The 25,016-nt window shown below is 50.3% G+C and overlaps 1 protein-coding gene across 2 annotated transcripts; it reads left to right on the top strand.

Annotated features, from left to right (window-relative positions):
* Window positions 1–501: 501 nt before the first annotated feature.
* Window positions 502–25,016, top strand: apc (APC regulator of WNT signaling pathway). Of its 2 annotated transcripts, XM_041959484.1 has the most exons (17): window positions 502–735; window positions 10,031–10,186; window positions 13,185–13,272; window positions 13,930–14,152; window positions 14,568–14,676; window positions 14,842–14,955; window positions 15,725–15,787; window positions 16,004–16,054; window positions 16,147–16,233; window positions 16,331–16,508; window positions 16,631–16,831; window positions 16,948–17,043; window positions 17,143–17,282; window positions 17,381–17,458; window positions 18,685–18,801; window positions 18,889–19,103; window positions 19,191–25,016. In XM_041959484.1, the coding sequence occupies exons 2-17, from the start codon at window positions 10,052–10,054 to the stop codon at window positions 24,127–24,129; spliced, it is 6,834 nt and encodes a 2,277-aa protein (XP_041815418.1). In that variant the 5' UTR covers window positions 502–735; window positions 10,031–10,051; the 3' UTR covers window positions 24,130–25,016. The 2 variants fall into 2 exon arrangements, with proteins under 2 accessions (XP_041815418.1, XP_041815419.1); XM_041959485.1 differs by lacking the exons at window positions 502–735; window positions 10,031–10,186 and adding an exon at window positions 12,855–12,902.

The following is a 25,016-nucleotide window of genomic DNA, read 5'->3' as shown; positions in this document are numbered from 1 at the left end:
TAAACTTTAGATGTCTTCAGGGGCGGATCTAGAAAAATACGAATGGGGTGGCAAGGAGGGGGGCAGGCATGTCTTCTTGTGTAGACAAGATGAGAAGTTTATGTATAAGCTCCTTTAGTGTATTATGTTACACTAAACGCGAACCCAAACCTAAACCTGCGTCTACCCGAACCCGTAAAACCGAAAACCGAGTCTGGACCACCTTCAAACTGTCTTTGACACGGAATGATGTCCCGTTCCAGCCATGTCCTCACTGTGTCGGCTAAACACCCGCTCCAACACGCACACGCACGCACGCACACACACACACAAGCACACACACACACACACACACAGGCACACTCACACAGGCACACACACACACACACACACACACACAGGCACACTCACACAGGCACACACACACACACACACACACACACACTCACACTCACACACACACACACAGGCACACTCACACACACACACACACACACACACACACACACAGGCACACTCACACACACACAAGATGGCGGACCGCAGCAGCAGCTCCTCCACAACAGAAAGGCCGACTTAGTGAAACTTCTCCCGGACTTTGTTAAACTTCACTTTTCCCGCTCGGACCGGAGACATGAGCGGCCCCCGCCGCCTGTGACGGCTCGTTGACCGGCTGTGTGAATCTCTCCCCGTGATGTTTCGGTGAATCTGCCGCCTGCTGAAGCGGACTTTAGTCGTTTTCTCCAAACCGAGGAGGTAAGAACGGCCGTGCTGTTAGCTTAGCGCCATGCTAGCCGGTTGTTTTGGTTGGATGTGGGGGTTTCCGCGGGTCTGCGGACAGACTGGGGGCCGTTGTCGGGTTTAAGGGGGCTGGAGAAAAGAGCAGGATGCTTGATTTACCGGCAGACTGGATGTTTTTGGGTGAAATAACGGAAGAGTAGCGGGTCAGTGTAAACCGGACTGTGACGCTCAGCTAGCTCAGAGAGCTGCTGCTATTGTGACACAAATACTGTGACCGTGTACTAATACACTACGGTTACTCCAGTCTACTGATGCTATTAGCTTTACTGCTAACAGTAGCAGTCCTGTACAGTAAAGTACCAGTACTGGGCTTCACTGTGTCACCACACTGAGTACTGTACAGTACCACTGCAGTACTACTAAGAGTGCTTACAGTTACTGCAGCTGGTACTAGTACTACTGCTACTACTGCTGGGGTTTGCGACCAAAGACTGCATCTGCTGGGACATTATTGTGACAAATACTGCTCAAAATTCAGTCGGCAGTTGAAATGAAAAAGTAAAATGCTGGTACTTACACCTGTACTTGTATGTGTAAAGCTGTGACTTTGCCAGTGGCACTTGTACCACTACTACTGTCACTGCAGGTACTAGTATGGTAGTATTTGTGAGACTTTCCAACGATTTGGATGAATGGTGTTAAGAGTACATGTCGAGCTGCAGAGTACTGTTTGTGTTACTGTTATTGCACAGAGTATTAGTGGTACTGCTGTTAGTCAGGAGTGAACAGAAGTAGTAGTAGTAGTAGTAGTACACAGTATGTGTTAGAGGCGTCTCTGCTGTGTTCAAGTGTGTATTTAAATGTGTGTCCGTTAGTGAGAGCCACCACCAAACAATCAGCTGATGAATCCGTGAGTTGATATATTGATTAATTGATTAGTTGATTAGTTGATTAGTTGATTGGTTGATTAGTTGATTGGTTGATCCAGAGAACATGAACTGTTTGACAGGTGAATCGTTCCAACCAGGGGTGGTGATATGGCCGACATCTCCTGTCACAGTAAAAGTATTTTAATGTTGTATATCACAGTACAGTAACTGCTGTTATAATCGCTCCGTGTTTCAGATGTTACGAACACAAAAGTACAAAACGAACCAATCAGAATCCAAACTGAAGGCTGTGTCACACATCAAAGAAGCAAAGGGGGAGATCTCATCACCAAGACAGCGTCAGAATTTTGCACTTTGCTTTATACAGTCCAGACACAGTCCAGATACAGTCCAGATACAGTCCAGACACAGTCCAGACTCAGTCCAGACACAGTCCAGACACAGTCCAGACACAGTCCAGACTCAGTCCAGACACAGTCCAGATACAGTCCAGATACAGTCCAGATACAGTCCAGACACAGTCCAGACTCAGTCCAGACTCAGTCCAGATTCAGTCCAGACTCAGTCCAGATTCAGTCCAGACACAGTCCAGACTCAGTCCAGACACAGTCCAGATTCAGTCCAGTTACAATCCAGTGACAATCCAGTTACAGTCCAGACTCAGTCCAGACACAGTCCAGACACAGTCCAGACACAGTCCAGATTCAGTCCAGTTACAGTCCAGTTACAGTCCAGTTACAGGCCAGTTACAGGCCAGATACAGTCCAGACACAGTCCAGACACAGGCCAGACACAGACAGATACAGTCCAGTTACAGTCCAGTTACAGGCCAGAAACAGGCCAGTTACAGGCCAGTTACAGGCCAGTCACAGGCCAGTCACAGGCCAGTCACAGTCCAGTCACAGGCCAGATACAGGCCAGACACAGGCCAGACACAGTGCAGTTACAGGCCAGTTACAGTCCAGACAAAGGTCGGACAAAGGTCGGACAAAGGTCGGACAAAGGTCGGACAAAGGTCAGACACAGTCCAGACACAGTCCAGACACAGGCCAGTTACAGGCCAGTCACAGGCCAGTTACAGGCCAGTCACAGGCCAGACACAGGCCAGACACAGGCCAGACACAGGCCAGTTACAGGCCAGTTACAGGCCAGACACAGTCCGGTCACAGTCCATCTAGAGGCCATACAGAGGCCAGATACAGTCCAGACACAGTCCAGATACAGTCCAGATTCAGTCCGGTCACAGTCCATCTAGAGGCCAGATACAGTCCAGATACAGGCCAGATACAGTCCAGACACAGTCCAGACACAGGCCAGACACAGTCCAGATACAGGCCAGACACAGTCCAGACACAGTCCAGACACAGTCCAGATACAGGCCAGATTCAGTCCAGATACAGTCCAGATACAGTATAGTATCACTAACATTTAAGTACGTTGTCATCCATGCAGACCCAAAGCCAATCAGTTCTACATCAGTACATCATGTGTTTTTCTTGCTGTCATCCATCAGACCCTTCAACACAATGGTTGTCAGTGTAGTACCAATATATTCTGAGGACCGGGGCCAAAGATAGAATCCCAGAACCATACACATGGATCTATAAGCTAAATATTCTTTAGGTATCATTAACCCTCCTGCGGCAGCCAGCTGTTGTTGAAAGTTTGCAGTCTGTCCGTGTCAGCAGGGGTTGTACGGAAAGTGAGCATACAGAGAATTTAGAGATGGTTTGTGTCAGTAAAGTGTGTGTGTGTGGGCTGTGAAACCTGGCATCTGATTGGCTGACAGCTCAGCGAGGACGTGACTGTTTTATCAAGTCTCTGCTCTGGAGGGACAGAGAGACATTCAGACTGAATGGAGAGAGAGAGAGAGGACTGGATGGGCCGATACACAGATGCAGTAGTATGCAAGTGTTCACATACATGTGGTATTACTGCGAGTACCATTTCCACAACAGCTGAAGTTAAACTTGTTTGGTAAAACTTAGCTTGTGCCTGCGAGGTCTGAGCTCAGGAAACAGGAAGTGAGGTGGTCCACCATCAATATAACAAACGGTCCGCTGATGTTAGCTTCATGTTAGCTCAGCTTGGGCGTGTACACTCACATGGGGAAGGCTTGCTGACAAAGGGACGTGTTTTATTGATGTTCATATTGATTGATTATTATTATTCGTGTTATTTTCAGTACATACAGCAGCATGAATAAGTCTGGGCACCCCTGGTCTAAATTTCAGTTCCTGTGAATGGTTCGGTGAGTAGATGATGGAAAAGGTGTGAAGTTAAAGATAAAAGGTTCTCATCAACATTTTAAGCAACATTAGTCTTTTTTTGTTTGTTTTGTACAGTTTTAGAGTGAAAAAAGGAAACGAGCACCATGTAAAAGAGATTCAAGCTCTCATAGCTTTCACAAAGGTCTCTGACTTTAATTAGCTTGATAGTGCTAGTGCTCGTTAGGAAAGGTCAGGTCAAATTTAATACTCCTCAACCAGCTGCCATAGGCTCGTCTAAGCAGCTGCCTGCACTCTGAACATTAAAATCATTGACGCCCACGAAGCAGGAGAAGTCTAAAAAGATCAGGAACCACCAAGAAAACTCCCATAAAGAACGGCTTTTGAAGGCGTCAGTAGGCGCAGAGCAGATGGAGCGACACAGGAAGTCAGACACTACAATGGTTTAGTGCAGCCATGTCCAAACTATTCCATAAAGGGCCGTGTGGCTGCAGGTTTTCGTTCCAACCAAGGAGGAGCGCACCAGGCTGGACTCATTTAATCAGCTGATCTCCCTTTTCAGCTGATAACTAAGGGATCCCTTGATGTTGATTGGTTGGCCTGGTGCGCTCCTCCTCGGTTGGAACGAAAACCTGCAGCCAAACGGCCCTTTATGGAACAGTTTGGACATGCCTGGTTTAGTGATTCAGGTACATTTTCAAAATTCAACCGTTATTTAATCAGGTAAATCCCGCTGAGGTCAATATCTAATTTTCAAGAGAGACCTGAGTACAGAGGTGTGTCAGCAAACTTGAAACAAACGATATTAAAAAGTTGTGAATGGTGAAAATAATAATAAATAACACAATAAAAACATAATAATAAAGAACACAATAAAAAAAGTCAAGTATGATTAAAAAGTCCAAACCATCAAACTAAAATCAGTCAGTACTGATTTGACCCGTTGGAACCGAAGTTTCCAGTTTCAAGGTACGTTGAAAATGCAAATAAAAGCAGTCTTACCCAGATTTGTGTTAACCCCGGGAACCTGCAGCAGGAAGCAGTCCTGTGAGCGGCCATCATGTGTTCCAACTCTCCAGGCAATAGGCCATGTAAGAAAAGCAGTTTCTGGAGAACCTTTATAAATAAATGAAGGACCAACCTACTTTTTGTTACAGAATGCAGTGGGGAGGGCCGTAGGTGTCCCCACTGACGAATCTTAGGGCTGAATGGTTGACAGCATTTAATGTTCTAAGAGTTGATGTCGCTGCATGCCTGTAGATCACATCGCAGTAACCTAGCACTGAGAGAAAGATTGCTTCTGCAGGACAAGAAAACAACAAGCAAGCTTTGCTTTTAATTGTGGTATTAGTACATCAATATGTAGTTTAAAGGTAAATGTATCATTAATCCAGATGCCTAAATATTTGTAGCATGGGACTCTTGTTTTATTATACAAGATTAAGACCTAAAAGTGCGTCTTGTAGAACATTAAAAGACAGCTGCAGGTTTTCAGTCGCAGATTTTAAAGAGACAGCCCAACAATATAAAATAGCGTCGTCTGCATAAAGGCAGACCTTACAGGTTATATAGGACGATATCAGTTATATGACATGTGCCAGCTTCCATGCTTTGGGAACTGTGCCAGTTGAGATTGTTAAATTAAAAATATGTGTAAATTATGGGGGGCCAAGAACTTGAGAAAAAAAGGATCCCAGTTATCCTTGCCAGTAGCTTTCCTTGAGTCAATGACTAAAAGGGCTGCAGTGACCACAGAAGAAGAAAAGGGACGCAGGGCAAACTCAGTTTACCAAATTATCATTGTTAATGAGAAGCAGCCCTACAGAGCCCCCCTTCTAATGCATATATTTGTAATATCGGCTGATCCCATACATGCATACGTCTTCAGCGAGGTGGCCGGCTGCAACAAAGTTTAGATGAATTGACCACAGCTGTAGAAGTAATCACAATTAGCTTTAGCTTTAGCTTTTCTTATTGAAAAGGCGCATGAGTATGATTTTTCATATAAAGCCAATCAGGGCTGATTTAGCAGGGCGAGTAAATTTGGGCTAGTGGGTTCAGAGATCAGTTGAGTAAGCTTAAATTCTGGGGGGTGGGGGGTATAATGGTACAGAACAACTGATGACCTGTAGAAGAAACCCAAATAGTGAATGTAATAACAGGAAGTTTGTGTAAAATGAGCCATTGGATGACTTTTGGGCAGATTATTTCCCTTGAATATAGCATCAGAAATGACTTTTTTTCACAGAGCTCTGGTGACCCCTAGTGGCGGTCAGAAGCCCCTGGTTTATGAACCAATTCTTTAATGTAATGAGTCCAAAATGTTCATTGTCTAAAGACAGAAAAATGCCTGATAATTAGCAGGATTAGCATTTAGCAGTGGATAATTAGCAGGATTAGTATTTAGCAGTGGATAATTAGCAGGTAGAGTCTATTGATTAGCTCGGGGCGCCGAGGTTTGATGGTTTGATGGTTACCCTCACGATGTCTGACTGCTCACACTGTTCGTGTGTTCGATGAACACAGAGGATTTTAGCTTTTTATGCTAACATTCGTTTTAAAATGCTAACATTATTTCTATCAGTGCTTCTGTGTGTGTGTGTGTGTGTGTGTGTGTGTGTGTGTGTGTGTGTGTGTCAGTAACCCGGTCAGTCTGCCTGCAGCAGCAGTTGCTAAGCATGCTGGGAGTAGTGGGAGGAGGGAGAGGCAGCCCCCCCTCCCCCCTCTCTGCTTCGTTCTCTCTCTCTGTCCTCGCCTCCTGATTGGCTGCTTGCTCGCCCAGCTGACTGCCCTCTGTCAGACACACAGAGAGAGAGAGAGAGGGAGGGAGGGAGGAGGGTGATGGAGGCTACAGCGATGGGGTGAGCTGCCATCTTCTCTTTCTTTATCCACCATCTATTCATCCTCTGTTCATCCTTTCTCTGCTGCTTTGTGTTTATTTTGTGTCAGATTGTTGAGAGAGGGGCTCGGGGAGGGGGAGGATGAGGGAGGACAGAGGGAGGACGGAGGGAGGATGAGGGGGGAGGCTATGCTGCTCTTCTTTCATTGTCTGTTGTTCTCCGCTGCGTTTTTCTTCTTCATTGAATTTATTTCGTGCATTTTCTGCGATGGAGAACAAGAGGAAGAGAGAGGGGAGGATGGGAAGAGAGCGGGGGGAGGCAGGGATGATGGAGGGAGGGGAGAGGAGGGAGATAAAATGGCCGACCAGTGATGGAGGATGAAGACTGGGGGAGGAAATAAAAAATAAAAGCAGAGGAGAGGACAGTTTGTCTGGGTCAGGCTCATGGCTTCAGATGATCAGACTGATCGCTGCATTGATTATCATGGATCACAACGGGGGCGATTAATTATTGATGACGTTAAAAAAGGAGACGGGAGGGTGTGTGGTACTTGTAGTTCTCTGTGGTAGTACTGTGTGGTCATACTGCATTAGTACTGTGTGTTGGGATCAGGTCTTCATGCAGAGCAGCGGCTCTAAAACGCTTCGTGAACAACAACACGTCGCCGCCCTCTCAGTCTGAGCTCCTGAACAAACGGTTGTTTGTTTCCAGCAGTTCTGGAGCAACACGAGGATTCATGTGTTGTGTTTGTGTCAGCTGATGAAAGTCAGTGCGGTGTTCTCTGTCTTTTAGCTCCGTGTTTGGGCTCCACCAGCTCCTGAGGGAAACACTTAGCTGCTAAATGAGCCACCATGTTCAGCAGCCGGTCTGTAGCCGGGTCTGTCGGCTGTTTGTGAAGATGAACAATGAGCTGAAACTCAAGGATCAAGTCGGCCTCGATGAAATCCACTGGAAAAACTCCGTGCATACGATAGGCTGTATAAAACACTGACGTGGTTTCTGTGGCCTCATCGTGAAGCTCCAACCGTGGTCATCTCCACCAAGCTCCCGGCCAACAGGTGGAGCTGTATGAAACCTGGCTGCTGAAGCCTGGTGGCTTGCTGTCACTCAAAGCGCCCATGATTACGTATACCTTGAAGCCTTAATGTAATTTCAATGAACGAGTTATATAAAAACCCTGATTTTTATTAATTGTGTGCACGTGTCCGTTTGTTTTTCACAGCCGATTCTGTTTTTATTAAAATTCGGTGCCTCCGTCTGTCGTTTCTACATCGAGGAAATCGTAAAGCCCTAAAAGAGCTCCATGAGCTGAGCCGCAGTTTGATCTGATAACTGTCTGGAGGTTCATCACCAACACATGATCGACACTGTACCTGCTGCAGGTGTGTCTGATAGACGCTGTCCCTGCTGCAGGTGCGTCTGATAGACGCTGTCCCTGCTGCAGGTGCGTCTGATAGACGCTGTCCCTCCTGCAGGTGCGTCTGATCGACGCTGTACCTGCTGCAGGTGCGTCTGATAGATACTGTCCCTGCTGCAGGTGTGTCTGATAGACACTGTACCTGCTGCAGGTGTGTGATCGACACTGTACCTGCTGCAGGTGTGTCTGATAGACACTGTACCTGCTGCAGGTGTGTGATCGACACTGTACCTGCTGCAGGTGCGTCTGATAGACGCTGTACCTGCTGCAGGTGCGTCTGATAGACGCTGTGCCTGCTGCAGGTGCGTCTGGTAGACGATGTCCCTCCTGCAGGTGTGTCTGATCGACGCTGTACCTGCTGCAGGTGTGTCTGATCGACGCTGTACCTGCTGCAGGTGTGTCTGATAGACGCTGTACCTGCTGCAGGTGTGTGATCGACACTGTACCTGCTGCAGGTGTGTCTGATAGACACTGTACCTGCTGCAGGTGTGTGATCGACACTGTACCTGCTGCAGGTGTGTCTGATCGACGCTGTCCCTCCTGCAGGTGTGTCTGATGAACAACAGACACTTTCAGATGTTTCCTGCAGGGTTGGGTTTCTGTTTTCATATCGTCCAATTGTTGCTACTTGAGGTCGCCAATAGGTGATCCGGTCGCCGGGGCGCGGTGGGAGTAGGAGGGGGTGTCCAGCATGGATAAATGTAACAGCCTCTTCACTGATGGTTAAAACTGGCACAAACATTACAATGACCGGACTAAAACACCACGTTCTGAACAGACACATTACAAACAGGAACAAAAGCAGAATTAGTATTTTTTAAAGCAAACTTTAAAAACTACTCTGTCCAGCACAGCATGATGTACATATTCACATATTCATGTGGTGCTCCACCAGAAACATCTCTAAATGCACTGTTAGTTAAAAGTGTCTTAATATTGGTGAAGGGTTAGTCGGTACAAGACGAGTTTCAGTGAAACTGATACTGGATCTGATGTGTGTGATGAACATGTCTGTCTGTAGAGGGCACTGTTCACACAGAGCTGACGTAACATCCACCAAAAGTGTTGTTGACACTCATCAGGCTCAGATGGTTATTCTAAATCACAAGTCTGTAGTCCAGCCTGATGGTCCTGTCTGTAGGTTCTGTCTGTAGTCCTGCCTGTAGGTCCTGTAGGTCCTGTAGGTCCTGTAGTCCAGCCTGATGGTCCTGGAGGTCCTGCCTGTAGGTCCTGCCTGTAGGTCCTGCCTGTAGGTCCTGCCTGTAGGTCCTGCCTTTGGTCCTGCCTGTAGGTCCTGTCTGTAGGTCCTGCCTGTGGTCCTGCCTGTAGGTCCTGTCTGTAGGTCCTGTAGACCTGTCTGTAGGTCCTGTCTGTAGGTCCTGCAGACCTGTCTGTAGGTCCTGTAGACCTGTCTGTAGGTCCTGTCTGTAGGTCCTGTCTGTAGGTCCTGTAGACCTGCCTGTAGGTCCTGTCTGTAGGTCCTGCAGACCTGTCTGTAGGTCCTGTCTGTAGGTCCTCTAGTCCTGTCTGTAGTCCAGCCTGAAGGTCCTGTAGGTCCTGCTCGTAGGTCCTCTAGTCCAGCCTGTAGTCCAACCTGAAGGTCCTGTAGGTCCTGCTCGTAGGTCCTCTAGTCCAGCCTGTAGTCCAACCTGAAGGTCCTGTAGGTCCTGCTCGTAGGTCCTCTAGTCCAGCCTGTAGGTCCTGTCTGTAGGTCCTGTCTGTAGGTCCTGCCTGTAGGTCCTGCCTGTTGGTCCTGTCTGTAGGTCCTGTAGGTCCTCTAGTCCTGTCTGTAGGTCCTGCCTGTAGGTCCTGCCTGTCACTGATATAACACAGACTGAGGACATTGACGGTGAAGAATTAAAACGTCTGAATATAATCGTCTCTGCATCGTCTCAGTGCGCCCCCTACAGTTTGATGGTTCCTGGTTTGTTTCAGGTCAGACGCGGGTCTTCCAACATGGCGGCAGCGTCGTACGACCAGCTGCTGAGACAGGTGGAGGTGTTAAAGATGGAGAACTCCAACCTGCGACAGGAGCTTCAGGACAACTCCAACCACCTGACCAAACTGGAGACTGAAGCCTCAAACATGAAGGTCAGTGCTCAGAATACTGCTTCAGTACTACTCAGGTACTTCTCAAATACCGCTAACTGTAGCTACAGTACTCCTGATCTCCGTACAACTGTAGAGCAAAAGTTCTAGTTCATAAACTGGAGACTGAGGCATGTAGTACTCCTGAAATACCACACACGGTACCACTGAAGTACTGTGGACAGTACTACTGACAGGTACTACTGAGCTGTACTACTTGAACAATGCAGTTCAATAATAAGAAGAAAAAGAAAAAGTCAGAAAACACATTTTTGTTAATAAATCAAACGTTTATGAAACGAGATCACAGGGACACAATGAGTCTTTTCCACTGTCTCGGTTTGTCTTTTGTTAGAAATAGATTTGGACCAGACCAGATTTTAAAAAATATGAAGACTGTTGTCTCCATTTGTCTCTACAACACAAACTTAATGGGTCCATGATGAGATCATGTGACTGTATTCCTGCTGTGACATTGAATCAGACACCAGCACCAAACACATGATGTCTCTTTGATTGATTGAAAATGAAATGTAGGTCAAGCTGAAGCGAGCGCATGATTCAACCGCTCGGTGGAGGACGTTGTTGTATTTGCTTTTCTTGTGACGTGTAGGTGTGTCTATTTTTGAAAGACGTTTAGGCTGAAATATACAGAAGTAATATGTGTCTCGTTGTACAGGTTGTCCTTCTTATGGACATAATGCAGCTAATGACCTTAGCCGTAGTACTGATACCAGTACCAGGAGTTTGGTACAATAATACAATACAATACAATACAAAAGACAACCCCTCCCTACCTCCCTCTACCCTCCCTAACCCGTCCCTACAACCTCCAGCCGATCACAGACCGTCACCGCGTCCTGGGCGTCCTGTGTGTCCTGTGTGTCTTGGAGAAAGCCTGTGATGATGTTGTTATCCTCACTACTGCGGTTCTTGTGTCCTGAGGTTTTGGGCATCCTTAATTGTAGAAAAATGTTTATGGAGAAAACTCTTGTTTTGGACGTGGGGTGTGGGGTCCTGGCGTGGCCTCTGGTTGTTATCCAGGTGCTGCTGATTCAAACTCACGACTCCGCCTCGTCTGCTGGACACCAGGAAGCGGTGTGTCGCCACTGCGCCATCCCTCCCTGCCATCTTCATCTGGAGTTCAGCTTCATACTTCGTTAAAGAGCTTTTGTAGGAATAACTTGTGGATAACTTTACTTCTTTAATCAACCACTCTGGATCACCTTTAATCAACGAACATCTCAACACACCACTGGCCCGACGCTCCTGCAAAGCCTTGACTCCATGATGTCCTGAAAGTCCCACCTTCGTCCAGCCTCAGAATCACACACAGCTTCTGTTAAAGTAGCAGCAATAGACCGAAGACCACCAACAAGCAATAAGAAAACCCCTGAGGTCTACAAGCAATAAGAAAACCCCTGAGGTCTACAAGCTGTCCTGTACAGCTCAGGCCAGTGGTAAAGAGTTTTAGGAGGCCATGAACATCTCAGGCCTTCTTGGTCTGGACTGATTTTTAGATTTTAGTGTAATGGGGACATCTAGTGGACTGAATCTGAACTTTGTAGTTTGTCTTCTGCATTTTTGCTGTTTGTTCTTGTCAGTTGGACCAAAGAGCCGAGGTGAAGTGTCCACTCACATGTCTCCGTTTTGGATGGGTATGTCCTCATGTTCTGGTTTGATTAGAGCGTTCTGGTTTTCAGCGTTCTGGTTTTCAGCGTTCTGGTTTTCAGCCTTCCGGTTTTCAGCGTTCTGGTTTTCAGCCTTCTGACTGTTTCTGATCGTGTATTTAAACTGTTTCTGACCGTGTATTTAAACTGTTTCTGACCGTGTATTTAAACTGTTTCTGACTGTGTATTTAAACTGTTTCTGACTGTGTATTTAAACTGTTTCTGACCGTGTATTTATACTGTTTCTGACTGTGTATTTATACTGTTTCTGACTGTGCATTTATACTCGTTATAGACGGCTGTTCTGGTCATCTGTCTCTGTGTTTTTGGTTTGAAAGGTTCCTCGATTGCTTTCTGAGGTTTTGACATTCATTAGTCATCGTTGGTAGTTTTAGACATTTCTATTGAAGGCATCAGGTTTGATGAAGAGGAAGGTCTAATGAAGGTCTTCTGCCACCCTTTTTACGTCTTCACATTGAGCGGTGTTTCCCAGAGACTGATTGGACCTGTTATGTTTTGGTTGGCTTCCTGTAGTTTGGTTGGCTGTGATACTTCATGGATTGCGTGTTGGTCTCTTCAGGTAGACTGTGGGGGACGGGGGGAGTCAGGGGGCTCTGTCTCTCTCTCTCTGTCATCTGAAGTCAGTGTCTCTCTCCCTCTAGCCCCAAATAAACCTGCAGTATTTTCCACCAATCACATCACATGCTGCTCTGAGCTTGAGGATGAGCGAGATGTCTGTGTGTTTGAGGATTTCTGCTGTGACACAGAGTACTTATATATATATATATATCTTTCATAATTTTTATTGTTCTCTGTGTTTCCTGTTCACAGCTTCGTGTTTCGTCTTGGTTTCACGTCTGTTTGGTTGTTTTTCAGATGTAGTTTTCTCGTTCGTTAGCGTTGCATCCTTCCTCTCCAAACACACACTCACTTCCCATTTCCTGTTTCCTGTTTCCTGTTTTCTGCCGATGAGTCGATAACACACATGGACGGTGTGAGTGTTGTTAGTTTCCATCATGTCGCTGTATGAACGCTGTCGTTTCATCGTGGTGAGTGAAGATGAGTGTTTGTACGTCGTTTTATTCCTTTCATGTTTTGCCGATATTTCATTTCAACATCAACCTCTGAGCTCATCAGCTTCAGTGATTTCTGTAAATATCTGCTGATTCTGGATCTGAAGCAGCAACACGTTTCAAACAGGAGCGACTAAAGACTGGGAAAGATGTGGAACGCTCCAAAAACACCTGTTTGGATCATTCCACAGGTAAACAGGCTGATCTGAGGTCATTCTATGACACTGTTCTGTTTTTTTGTCCATTCATGTAAAACAGGAAGTGCTGAAGCAGCTGCAGGGCACCATAGAAGAAGAGTCTGGAGAGGCGTCTGGCTCTCAGCTGGAACTCATCGAAAGATTGAAGGGTGAGCCAAACAAACACACACTAATGAGAACAACATACTCACACTCGTGCACACACGTGCACACACACACAAACACACTCACACACGCACACACACACACAGACACACACAGACACTCACACTTACACGCACACACACGCACAGACACACACAGACACACACACACAGACACTCACACTCACACACACACTGACACACACTGACACACACTCACACACGCACACACACACACACTGACACACTGACACACACACACACACAGACACTCACACTCACACTCACACTCACACTCACACACACACTGCCACACACTCACACACGCACACACTCACACACTCACACACACACACACACACACACACTCGCACACACACACACACACTCGCACACACACTCACACACTCACACACACACACACTGACACACACTCACACACACTCACACACGCACACACACACACACTGACACACTCACACACGCACACACACACACACTGACACACTCACACACACACACACACACAAACACTCGCACACACACATACACTGACACACACACACACTCTCTCTCACACACACACACTCTCTCACACACACACACACTGACACACACACACACTCAAAATATAATCTGACATCGATGTTTCTCCTCCTCCAGAGATGAGCCTGGACTCTGGAGGTTTTAAGAGCAGGTCGAGGCCTCCTCTGCCCTCCTCATCCTCCTCCAGCTCGGCCTCTTCTGGCTCTGGAGCTCCAGGAGGAGCGGCCGGAGGCTCCGGAGCTCCAGGCCCCCTCACAACTGCTGCTTTCCCCAGGAGGGGGCTGCCGTCTGTGGGCAGAGACAGCCACGACCGCTGCCTGGAGGAACTGGAGAAGGAGAGGTACTGCTGAGACGAGTTACAGTATTACTGAGAGTAGTACTACAACTACTGTACATACTGGTACTGTTGATTCTGCTGATACTGTAAAAAAAACATTGATAAAAGTACTGCTACTTCAGATACTGATGGAACTGATGTAGTACTACTGCTGCTACAAATATTACTATTATACTGCAGGCACTTCAAGAAATACCAAAACTCCAATGGTAGTTCAACTAATACTGTTACTGCTACTGTTACAGTACTGTACTACTGCAGATTGTACTACTAATACTGTGGCTTTAAGTAGTACAACTGACGGACTGTTAGTACTCGTATCTTTTTTTCTTGTTTTCGTGGCCGTGTTTGGTTTTGTCAGATTTCTGATGTCCCCTCTCTCTGTTCTGCTCTGTGATTGGCTGCTGCTCCCTGACAGGTCACTCCTATTGGCTGAGCTAGAGAAAGAGGAGAAGGAGAAGGACTGGTACTACGCTCAGCTGCAGAATCTCACAAAGAGGATCGACAGTCTGCCTCTCACGGAAAATGTAAACAAACTCACCGTCACACAGGATGTTCTATAACATGTATAAATATATCATAACATAAAAACCCTCCTGCATCATGTAACCGTCACACATCTCTAAATACTACCTTACCTTACACAGCCTTAAGGCTCGTGGTGTGATTAGTGTGTGTGTGTGTGTGTGTAGTTCACTCTGCAGACGGACATGAGTCGCCGTCAGCTGGAGTTTGAGGCTCGTCAAATCCGTTCGGCGATGGAGGAACAGCTGGGCTCCTGTCAGGAGATGGAAAGGAGAGCTCAGGTTAGACGTCACCTGGAGGCTGTTTCACTGTCTCCAGCACACACACACACACACCTACACATGCACGCACGCGCGCTCACACACACTCACACACACACACAGACATGCACACATGCACACACGCACACATGCACACACACGCACACACACACACATACACACACACATGCATGCATGCACACACGTACACTCACACGCACGCACACACACAGACATGCACGCACACGCACACACTCACACACATGCACACACGTACACTCACACGCACGCACACACACACAGACACGCACGTACACACACACACACTCACGCACACACACACGCACACTCACGCACACACACACACTCATGCACACATGCACACACACACGCACACTCACGCACACACACACAGGCACACACACACACACTCACGCACACACACACATGCACACACTCACTCACACGCACACACATGCACACACACACACATACACACCCACACACATGCACGCACACACACACACATGCACACACACACACACACACACACACACACACACTTGCTCTTCAGTGTGCAGTCACATGTCATTCAGTCCTGTGACAGTTCTTCACTGGGTGAAAAGTCTCTTTGGGCCTTCCCACACTTGTTACACAGTACAGTCCTCCTCCAGAGCCCATAGAGACCACTCGTGTGTGTGTGTGTGTGTGTGTGTGTGTGTGTGTGTGTGTGTGTGTGTGTGTGTGTGTGTGTGTGTGTGTGTGTGTGTGTTGGTGTCCCTCTCTCCAGGCCCGCGTGTCTCGTATTCAGCAGATAGAGAAGGACATCCTGAGACTGGGAGCCTGCCTGCAGGTAACCTCACCTGTTCTTTGCCCACGATGCTGGAACATAAACATGACGTGATGAAAACATGATCACACGTCATCGTGTCAAACTACAGCAGGATTAGTTCAAACCAAACGTTGTCTGGTCACATCATGCTCGAGACGGTCAGAGGCATCATCACTTTACTGTCTGCGTCTGTATATGAAGGATTTAACCAAATCATCTATTTATTCAACCCCCCAGGTAGAGGAAGCTCAGGGGGCGAGTGACAGCAGCGGATTGGCTGGCGCTCAGGTGACCGTCCTGACCTTCATTCTTTTTCTTCATTAATTTATGTCGCTTTCCTTTTTTAAATCTTGTTTCTGTATTTTTTTTTCCTCGTCCAGAGCTCTGGTAGCCGATTGGACCATGAGCCAGCCAGTGAGGCGAGCTACTCTGTGCCACGACGAATCACCAGCCACCTGGGAACCAAGGTGAGTGAGTGTGTATACTTGTAACCCTCGACCACAACAGGGAGGGCCACCTCAACTCTCTGTGTGGAAACTTAAACCTCCGTGTCGCCCCCTGCAGGTGGAAATGGTGTACAGTCTTCTGTCCATGTTGGGGACTCACGATAAAGATGACATGTCGCGGACGCTGCTCGCCATGTCGAGCTCACAGGACTCGTGCATCGCTATGCGTCAGTCCGGCTGTCTGCCGCTGCTCATCCAGCTGCTGCACGGCAATGACAAGGACTCGCTGTTGCTAGGTAACAACTATTATAGACGTAAAATGTTGAGAGGTGTTTTTGGCCTTTTCTGTGTCTGGATAAGTACGTTGCTCTCGTTGCCCTGACAACATCTCACCCGTTGTTTGTGCCCTGTTGTCTAGGTAACTCTCGTGGCAGCAAAGAGGCTCGTGCACGTGCGTCCGCGGCGCTGCACAACATCGTTCACAGTCAGCCCGATGACAAGAGAGGTCGTCGCGAGATCAGGGTGCTCCACCTGCTGGAGCAGGTGCGTCATTACTGCGAGGCGTGTTGGAGCTGGCAGGAGAACCATGAGAGGGGCGTTGACCAGGAGGACAACCCCAGTGAGTGATGTCACACACTCACCGACCAATCAGGACACACGTCACATGACCAAAACTGTCTTTATATGAGAAAACACTGTGCAGAACATCTTTTCTCTTCTCTCTCTTCTCTTCAGTGCCATCTCCAGTGGAGCATCAGATCTGTCCTGCCGTCTGCGTCCTCATGAAACTGTCCTTTGATGAAGAGCATCGACATGCCATGAACGAACTCGGTAAGCCTTGTCTGTGTGTGATGTTTCCCGTGTTTCTGGTTTCCTGATTAGTTTGCCGGTTACGGACGCTGTTTTTCTGTGGGTTATTTCTCCCTTCAGGTGGTCTGCAGGCGGTGGCGGAGCTGCTGCAGGTGGACTGTGAGATGTTTGGTCTGAGCAGCGATCATTATAGCGTGACGCTGCGGCGATATGCCGGCATGGCGCTCACCAACCTCACCTTTGGAGATGTAGCCAATAAGGTTGGAGGAAAACACCGACATGTTCATGTTGCATCAGTTCACACACATGTCTCTCTCTCTCCTTAACAAATCAGCCGTGTTGTTGTTCTTCCCATCAGGCCACGCTGTGTTCCATGAAGGGCTGTATGAGAGCGATGGTCGCACAGCTGAAGTCTGACAGCGAAGACCTGCAGCAGGTAAATTCACGTTACCATGGCGATCGCCTGACATCTGTTTGTGAAGCTTGAAGTTTTTCCTCTTTATTGTTGTGATGTTAAAGAGACGTCAGCCTCTCCTCAGCTGCAGGCCTCCTCCCGTAGGGAGTTCAGGAAGATCCTGATCATGTTGAACCACCTCTGCTGACTTCCTCCAATACAGCGGAGCAGTAGTCCTCCTCTGCACTCCTCACCTGGTCTCTAAGGCTGAGTCCAGACACCTGCAAAGGAAGCTCATTGAGCTGCTTGGATCTGGTGTCTCCTTCTCTCAGTCAGTACCTGGAGACCAGGACCACAGCTGAGGACGAGAACATAGAAGCACCTCACTGGTGACCCTGAGATACTTTAGCTGCAGCAGTGACTCAGTCCAACCTGAACGTAACGAACATTGCTCTCTAGCTGTAGTGCCATGTCAGACTGGGAGGGGCTGACTCTCATCCTGCTGCTCACTGGAGGTGGAGGTATCATGAAGCCAACAGAACCACATCATCTGCGTAGCGCAGAGATACAACACAGCGTACCGACGCTGTCCACACCTCACCTGCACCTGTGAATCTGTGACAAACAACACGGATGGGGGTCCAACACCCCCTCAGAATGCTTGACTTCCTGCTGTCACAGCAGTGCTTTTTAACCCCCCCCACCCCACTGACTTGCACTAGAGGAACGGACAAGTCTTCCTCCAAGTCTTCAGCTCTGCGTCTTGATGTAGGACGAATCAGTTCAGGAGTTCCTCAACTTGCTCCTTTCACCATTTGTGTTGGTCAGCGTTTCTCCTCCCTGCTGAACAAGGTCTGGACGAAGCCCTGCGCCTCCCTTTCTGAGTCATCTGATGGTCTATCAGATCCTCTTTGAGGACTATTGAAAGTCCTTCTCTGTGTCCTCCCTGAACACATCCACAACCACACAAGTTTCATTCCTAATATCGTCATGATACCTGTCTGCTCCATCAGGACTCACCTGGGACAGCCACCCTGAAAGGACTCTCAGTCAGTATTCAGTAGTTCCTTCCACAGCTGGGTTCCACCAGCAGTTTCTTTGGCTCAGACAGCGATGACCCTCCAATCACAACTTTGAATACTTGTCATATATTTATTTGTATTATTTGTATAGTATTTGTATGTGTATTTGTTGGTGCCAGGACATAAACACACTCGGTTTTGAATAGTTCCTTGTTCTTTTCGTTTCATGTTTTGTCTGTTCTTCAGGTGATAGCGAGCGTGTTGAGGAACTTGTCGTGGCGTGCTGACGTCAACAGTAAGAAAACGTTACGCGAGGTCGGCAGCGTACGAGCGCTGATGGGCTGTGCCCTCGAGGTCCAGAAGGTAAATGAAAACCGGTTTTCTTATCGTTTGGCTCAGAAATAAATTCTGATGTCTGTCTTCACTTTTCTTTTTCTTCTCCTCCTCCAGGAGTCGACTCTGAAGTCGGTCCTGAGCGCACTGTGGAACCTGTCGGCTCACTGCACGGAGAACAAGGCGGATATCTGCGCGGTGGACGGCGCTCTGGCGTTCCTGGTGGGAACGCTGACACACCGCAGCCACACAAACACGCTCGCCATCATTGAGAGCGGCGGCGGTATCCTGCGCAACGTCTCCAGCCTCATCGCCACCAACGAGGCGCACAGGTAAACGACTGGCGATAACCTAGAGTATCCACTGTGTGGCTTAACCGACACCTCGCGACTGATTTCCCTCTACGTGATGTCTTGCAGGCAGATCCTGCGTGAGCATGGCTGCCTGCCGACTCTGCTGCAGCACCTGAAGTCTCACAGTTTGACCATTGTCTCCAACGCCTGCGGGACGCTCTGGAATCTGTCGGCCAGAGACGCCAAAGACCAGGAGGCGTTATGGGAGCTGGGTGCTGTGGGCATGCTGCGCAACCTCATCCACTCCCGCCATAAAATGATCGCAATGGGCAGCGCCGCTGCCCTGCGCAACCTGATGGCCAACCGGCCGGCGCGGTACAAGGACGCCAGCGTGGTGTCACCGGGCGCCGGTGCCCCATCGCTGCACGCCCGCAAACAAAAAGCATTATTTGAGGAGTTGGATGCCCAACAGCTGTCAGAGACTTTCGACAATATTGACAACCTGAGCCCCAAGGCGGCACATAGGAAGGGGCGGGGCTGTAACGGGGCAGGAGGAGGGAGTACAACGCGTTCGTACGCCAACACGCCGGTGCTTTCCAGCCCAAAGAATGGAGATGGATCAAAGAGGACAAGCGAGGAAGCGCCGTACGCTCGGCCGGTGTTCCCGCCCAGCGTCAGAGCGTCCAGCGACAGCCTCAACAGCGTGACGAGCGCCGACGGTTACGGCAACCGCGGCAAGACCAAACCGTCGTCGGAGCCCTTCTACTCGTCAGATGAGAGCGGCGCCAACAAGTGCTGCGTCTACAGGAAGTACCCGGCTGACCTGGCGCACAAAATCCGCAGTGCCAATCACATGGCGGACGATGACGGCGCTGAGCTGGACACACCCATTAATTACAGCCTGAAGTACTCTGACGAACAGTTGAATTCTGGGAGACAGAGTCCGAGTCACCGCGGTGGCATCGAGAGTGACGAGGACAATGAACAGGATGCCAGGCTGAGGAGGAGGAACGAGGGCGGTGACTCGGCAACGACCAAGAGCCACATGCCGTCTGTCCCGCCGGCGCGTTACGTTGTTGCCACGGCAACATCAAATTACGGCGGCGACTCGACAGGCGAGCAGCCGATCGACTACAGCTTGAAGTATGGCGCCGACGCTGCTCGGAAACCGCTGTTTAAGCCGGAAGAGACTACTGCCCAATCTGCCCCCCCTCCCCCGTCATCCTCTGGCAACAAGATCCGCCCCCCTCCGCACTCGGCCAATCGGGCAGTGCCAAAAGGCAACCAGGAGTCGACGCAGACGTACTGTGTGGAGGACACGCCCATTTGCTTCTCCAGAGGCAGCTCGCTCTCCTCGCTGTCGTCAGAGGAGGAAGAGGAGGAAGGCGATGTCATCGGGCGAAGGAGAGGAGGGAGCATCGTTACTGGCTGCGTGGGCGGCAGCAACGACTACCCGACACTTCCTGTCAGCGAGAAAGATGCACACGAGCAACAGCAGAGGCAACAGAAGGAGGCGGAGAGCCAGACCGCCACTGCTGCCACCGTTCCCTCCACACGGGGAAGACGAGGGCATCACCACCATCACGGTCATGCCCATCACCACCATCACCACCACGTGACATCCTCTTCAGGCGCCAGGACTCCCAAGAGTCCTCCCGAGCAGCCGTATGCTCAGGAGACGCCGCTGATGTTCAGCCGCTGCACGTCTGTCAGTTCCCTTGATAGCTTCTCCACTTCATCCATTGCCAGCTCCGTGCGCTCCAGCGAGCCGTGCAGCGGCGTGCCGAGTGGCGTGGTCAGCCCCAGCGACCTGCCCGACAGCCCGGGACAGACCATGCCACCGAGCCGCGCCAAGACGCCGCCGCTGCCGCCGCCAACGCAGAAAACGAAGGAGCAGGAAAAGGCCAAGAAGAAGGACGAGGAGGAGAGCAGCGTCGACGTCCTGCTGCACTTTGCTACGGAGAGCACGCCGCATGGCTTCTCCCGAGCGTCCAGTTTGAGCGCGCTCAGTCTGGACGAACCTTACATTGCAGCAGAGATGAAGAAGAAGGAGGATGAAGACGGAAGGAACGAGGTGACGGAGGTGGAGGCGCCAAAACCGATCCTCGATGAATCGGATGATGATGACGACATCGAGATCCTGGAGGCCTGCATCAACATGGCCATGCCCAAGTCGTCACGGAAACCAAAGAAACCACAACAAGCGCCGCCGCGGAAACCCAGCCAGCTTCCCGTTTACAAGCTCCTCCCGCCCCAAAGCTGCGCCCAGTCACAGCCACGGAAGGATGTGCCCCCACCGCCGGAGGAGGTGCCAAGAGTTTACTGTGTGGAGGGAACACCGCTCAACTTCTCCACCGCCACCTCGCTCAGTGACCTCACCATTGACTCTCCACCCAATGAGGAGGCGACGGCGGCTGCCATATCTGTAGGCCCTCCCACCGCTGCTCAAGGGAGGCGGGCTGGACTTCCCGAGGGCGAGAACGGCGATGACATTCTCGCGGAGTGTATCAGTGCTGCTATGCCCAAAGCCAAACCCAGAAAACCAATCAGAGCTGTGGCGAACAGCGAGCACCTCCAGGCACCGCCCCTTCCCCCACCGCTCCCCCCTCCGGCCCCGCCTCCTCTTGGCCCACAGCAGCAAAAGAAGAAGCCGACATCGCCCGTGAAGCCAATGCCCCAGCGGGCGTTGTACAGCGTTGCCGCAGCATCGGCTGCCAAAGCAAAACCAGGATTTGCCTTTGACTCACCACGCCACTACACGCCCATCGAAGGTACGCCATGCTGCTTCTCACGCAACGACTCGCTGAGCTCGCTCGACTTCGATGAAGACGACGGTGGGGAGAAGGACGAAGAGAAGAAAATTAAAGAAGAGGAAGGGAGGAAGAGGAAGCAGCAGACGGCGGCAGTCTTCCCCCGAACAAAACCCGTGACCAATCCGACAGCGACGGACGAAAAGCAGAAGTTTGCCATCGAGGACACGCCCGTCTGCTTCTCCAGGAACTCGTCTCTGAGCTCGCTGAGCGACATCGACCAGGAGAACAACAACAAGGAGTTCGCACCGCCGCAGCCGCCCGAGCAACAGGACGGAGGCAAAGCAGGAAAAAAGTCTCCTCCTCCTCCATCACAGGCCGAGTCAAAGCCCCGCCCGCCCGCAGCCAGTGTCTACGCCCCCAAAGCGTTTCACGTGGAAGACACGCCCGTCTGCTTCTCCAGGAACTCGTCGCTCAGCTCGCTGAGCATCGACTCGGAGGACGACCTGCTGCAGGAGTGCATCAGCTCCGCCATGCCCAAGAAGAAGAAGAAAGCCACTGCAGTCACCGCCTCCGCCGCCGCCGCCGCACCGCTTCCTGTTCCCAAAGCCGACGACGGCATTCTGGCCGAGGAGGAGCCTTCGGAGGCACCGAAAAGCCCCGCCTCCCCTGACTCTGAATCCTTTGATTGGAAGGCGATCCAGGAAGGCGCCAACTCCATCGTCAGCAGCTTGAATGCTGCGGCAGCTGCCGCCTCGTCGCTTTCCCGCCAACCGTCATCAGACTCTGACTCAGTCCTGTCCCTGAAATCTGTCGGCTCGCCATTCCGCCTGCCTGCAACCAATAACAACGCAGAGAAAGAGGAGGTGGAGGAGAAGGATGAGGCGATGGGGAAGCGAGGAGCGAGGATCCTGAAAGCTGGAGAACACACCACGCTCGAGGCCAAGAAGAAGAAGCAGGAGGAAGAGGAGGAGGAGGAGGCGAAGGTGGTGAGAGGTGGGAAAAAGGTGTATCGGAGCCTGATTACAGGTAAGCCGAGGGTCGAGCCGGCGGCCAGGGGGCGGAGCAAACCCAGAGCGGTAGCTGTGGCCAAAGCTCCAGGAAGCAGCGATTGTGCTGACAGAGGCTCCTCTCGGGACTCCACACCATCTCGCACTTCCACGCCCAATCAGAAAGGAGGGAAGCTGTCGCAGCTGCCGCGCACGGCATCTCCAGGAAGCGCATCATCATCATCGTCATCAGCCTCCAGACCGGCCAAACAGAGCGGGGCATCGAGGAACAGCGGCGGGGGCATCCCGAGGAGCGAGTCCGCTTCGAGAGTCAGCGGCTCCACGGCGGCTAAGAAGCAGAAGGCGGAGCCGGAGAAGCCAGCGCTCGTCCGTCAGTCGACCTTCATCAAAGAAGCGCCGAGTCCGACGCTCAAGAGGAAGCTGGAGGAGTCTGCGGCTGTGGCAGCGGCGGCGTTAGAGTCGCCATCCAGCCCCGATATGCCGCTGCCATTGGCAACCAGGAGACACGACGCCAACCGCTCCCACTCAGAGAGCCCGTCACGCCCGCAGGAAGTGACATCATCACGGTTCAGCCGCACCGGCACCTGGAAGCGGGAAAATGGCAGCGGGGGAGGAGGAGGGAGCGGCAGTAAACACTCAACATCGCTACCACGTGTGGGGACGTGGAAGAGGACGGGAAGCTCTTCGTCGGTGCTGTCGGCGTCATCAGAGTCCAGCGAGAAGGGGCGGAGCGAGGAGGAAAGCACCGTGAGGTCAAAGGGAACGTGGAGGAAGGTGAAGAGCGGCGGCGGCGGCGACTCATCGACCGGGCGGAGCTTCACTGACAAATCAGAAGACGTGTGGGTTCGTCTCGAGGACTGTCCCGTCAACAACCCGCGGTCCTCCTCTTCCTGTTCGGCCCGCTCTCCCACTTCAGCTAATGTCCCGCCTGTCATCGACAGCCCCACCCCTTCCAAAATCCCCTCCTCCTCCTCTTCCTCCTCCTCTAACCTCAATCTGCGGCGGAGCTGCGAGAGCCTCGACGACAAGCCGCAGCCCGAACGCCAACAGCGCAGCCAGCAGCGCAGCGGCACCGTGGCGGCTCGAGTGAGCCCCTTCAACTACACCCCGAGCCCGAGGAAGAGCAGCGCCGATGTCAGCACTACAGCCACGCCCACCACCACGACGTCGTCATCAACCACCCCCACACGACCTTCACTCATCCCCACCCCCGTCACCAAAAAACGTGAGCCAAAGGGCGGAGAAGGTGCCGGCGGCGGCAGCGGTGGCGGTGAAAGGGGCTCGTACATCGTGACGTCAGTGTGACAGAAACAGGAAGAAGAATCTGGAAGTAGTCGGACACCGATTGGCCGCCACAGCTGGGACGGCTGACGAACGGAGGACGTGTAAATATGAACGGAGAAATGTCAGAAAGTGTTTGTGGACTGAACTGTACAGGAAGTCTGTATTTAAGTGCTAGCCCCGCCCACCTCGCCTCCCTCCTCTCCCCTCACTGGCTTCTCTCACCTGTCAGTCAAGCTTCTTCATTTAACGAGAGAAAACTTTAAAAATGAACTTTTTATGTTTTTATACCACTAAAATGATGTGTAGCGCTTAGCCCCGCCCCCTCTGCCTGTGTCCCCGCATGGTCCCGCCTCCTACCTTAACAATGACCGTTACCATGGTGACATGATGATGATGATGATGATAACAATGATAATGTTTTCGCTAGTTGTAGCGTCTGAGCTGATTATTGGGAAGTTTTCATGTTTTTGTTGGTTTTGTTTCTTTTTTAATCGAGTTTGGTTCTGAAAACTGAAAAATTTCTTCTGTCGTCGGTAAAATTTGATTAATTTTCTTCACGCTGAGACAGTTTAGTTGGTCAGATGGATGTAAAAACCTTTTTCAGAACCTCACTCACACAATCTGCATTTATTCCAGAGGGGGGAACACTTCCTGCTCTGCATTGCCTTGGAAACAAATAACACTGTAAAACGTAAGTTATTGCTGTAAAACCTTAAAACCTTTTAACTTTTAAGCACATAATTTAAAAATGATTTTTGCCAAAAAAAAAAAGTTTCCACGGTGTTTATTCATGGCTGTAACTTGATTTTCACTGTTTTTATGTTGAAGCTGGAGGAAATTTAAAGGCAAAAACGTTTTTTGGTGAAATGTTAAACAGATAATGAACAATAAAATTCAACGTTTTAGGT

The sequence above is a fragment of the Chelmon rostratus genome, chromosome 19 (assembly GCF_017976325.1).
Source record: "Chelmon rostratus isolate fCheRos1 chromosome 19, fCheRos1.pri, whole genome shotgun sequence".
In the NCBI taxonomy this organism is placed as follows: Eukaryota; Metazoa; Chordata; class Actinopteri; order Chaetodontiformes; family Chaetodontidae; genus Chelmon; species Chelmon rostratus.
Note: the sequence above shows the minus strand (reverse complement) of the source record. Positions and strands in the feature narration are given on the sequence as shown.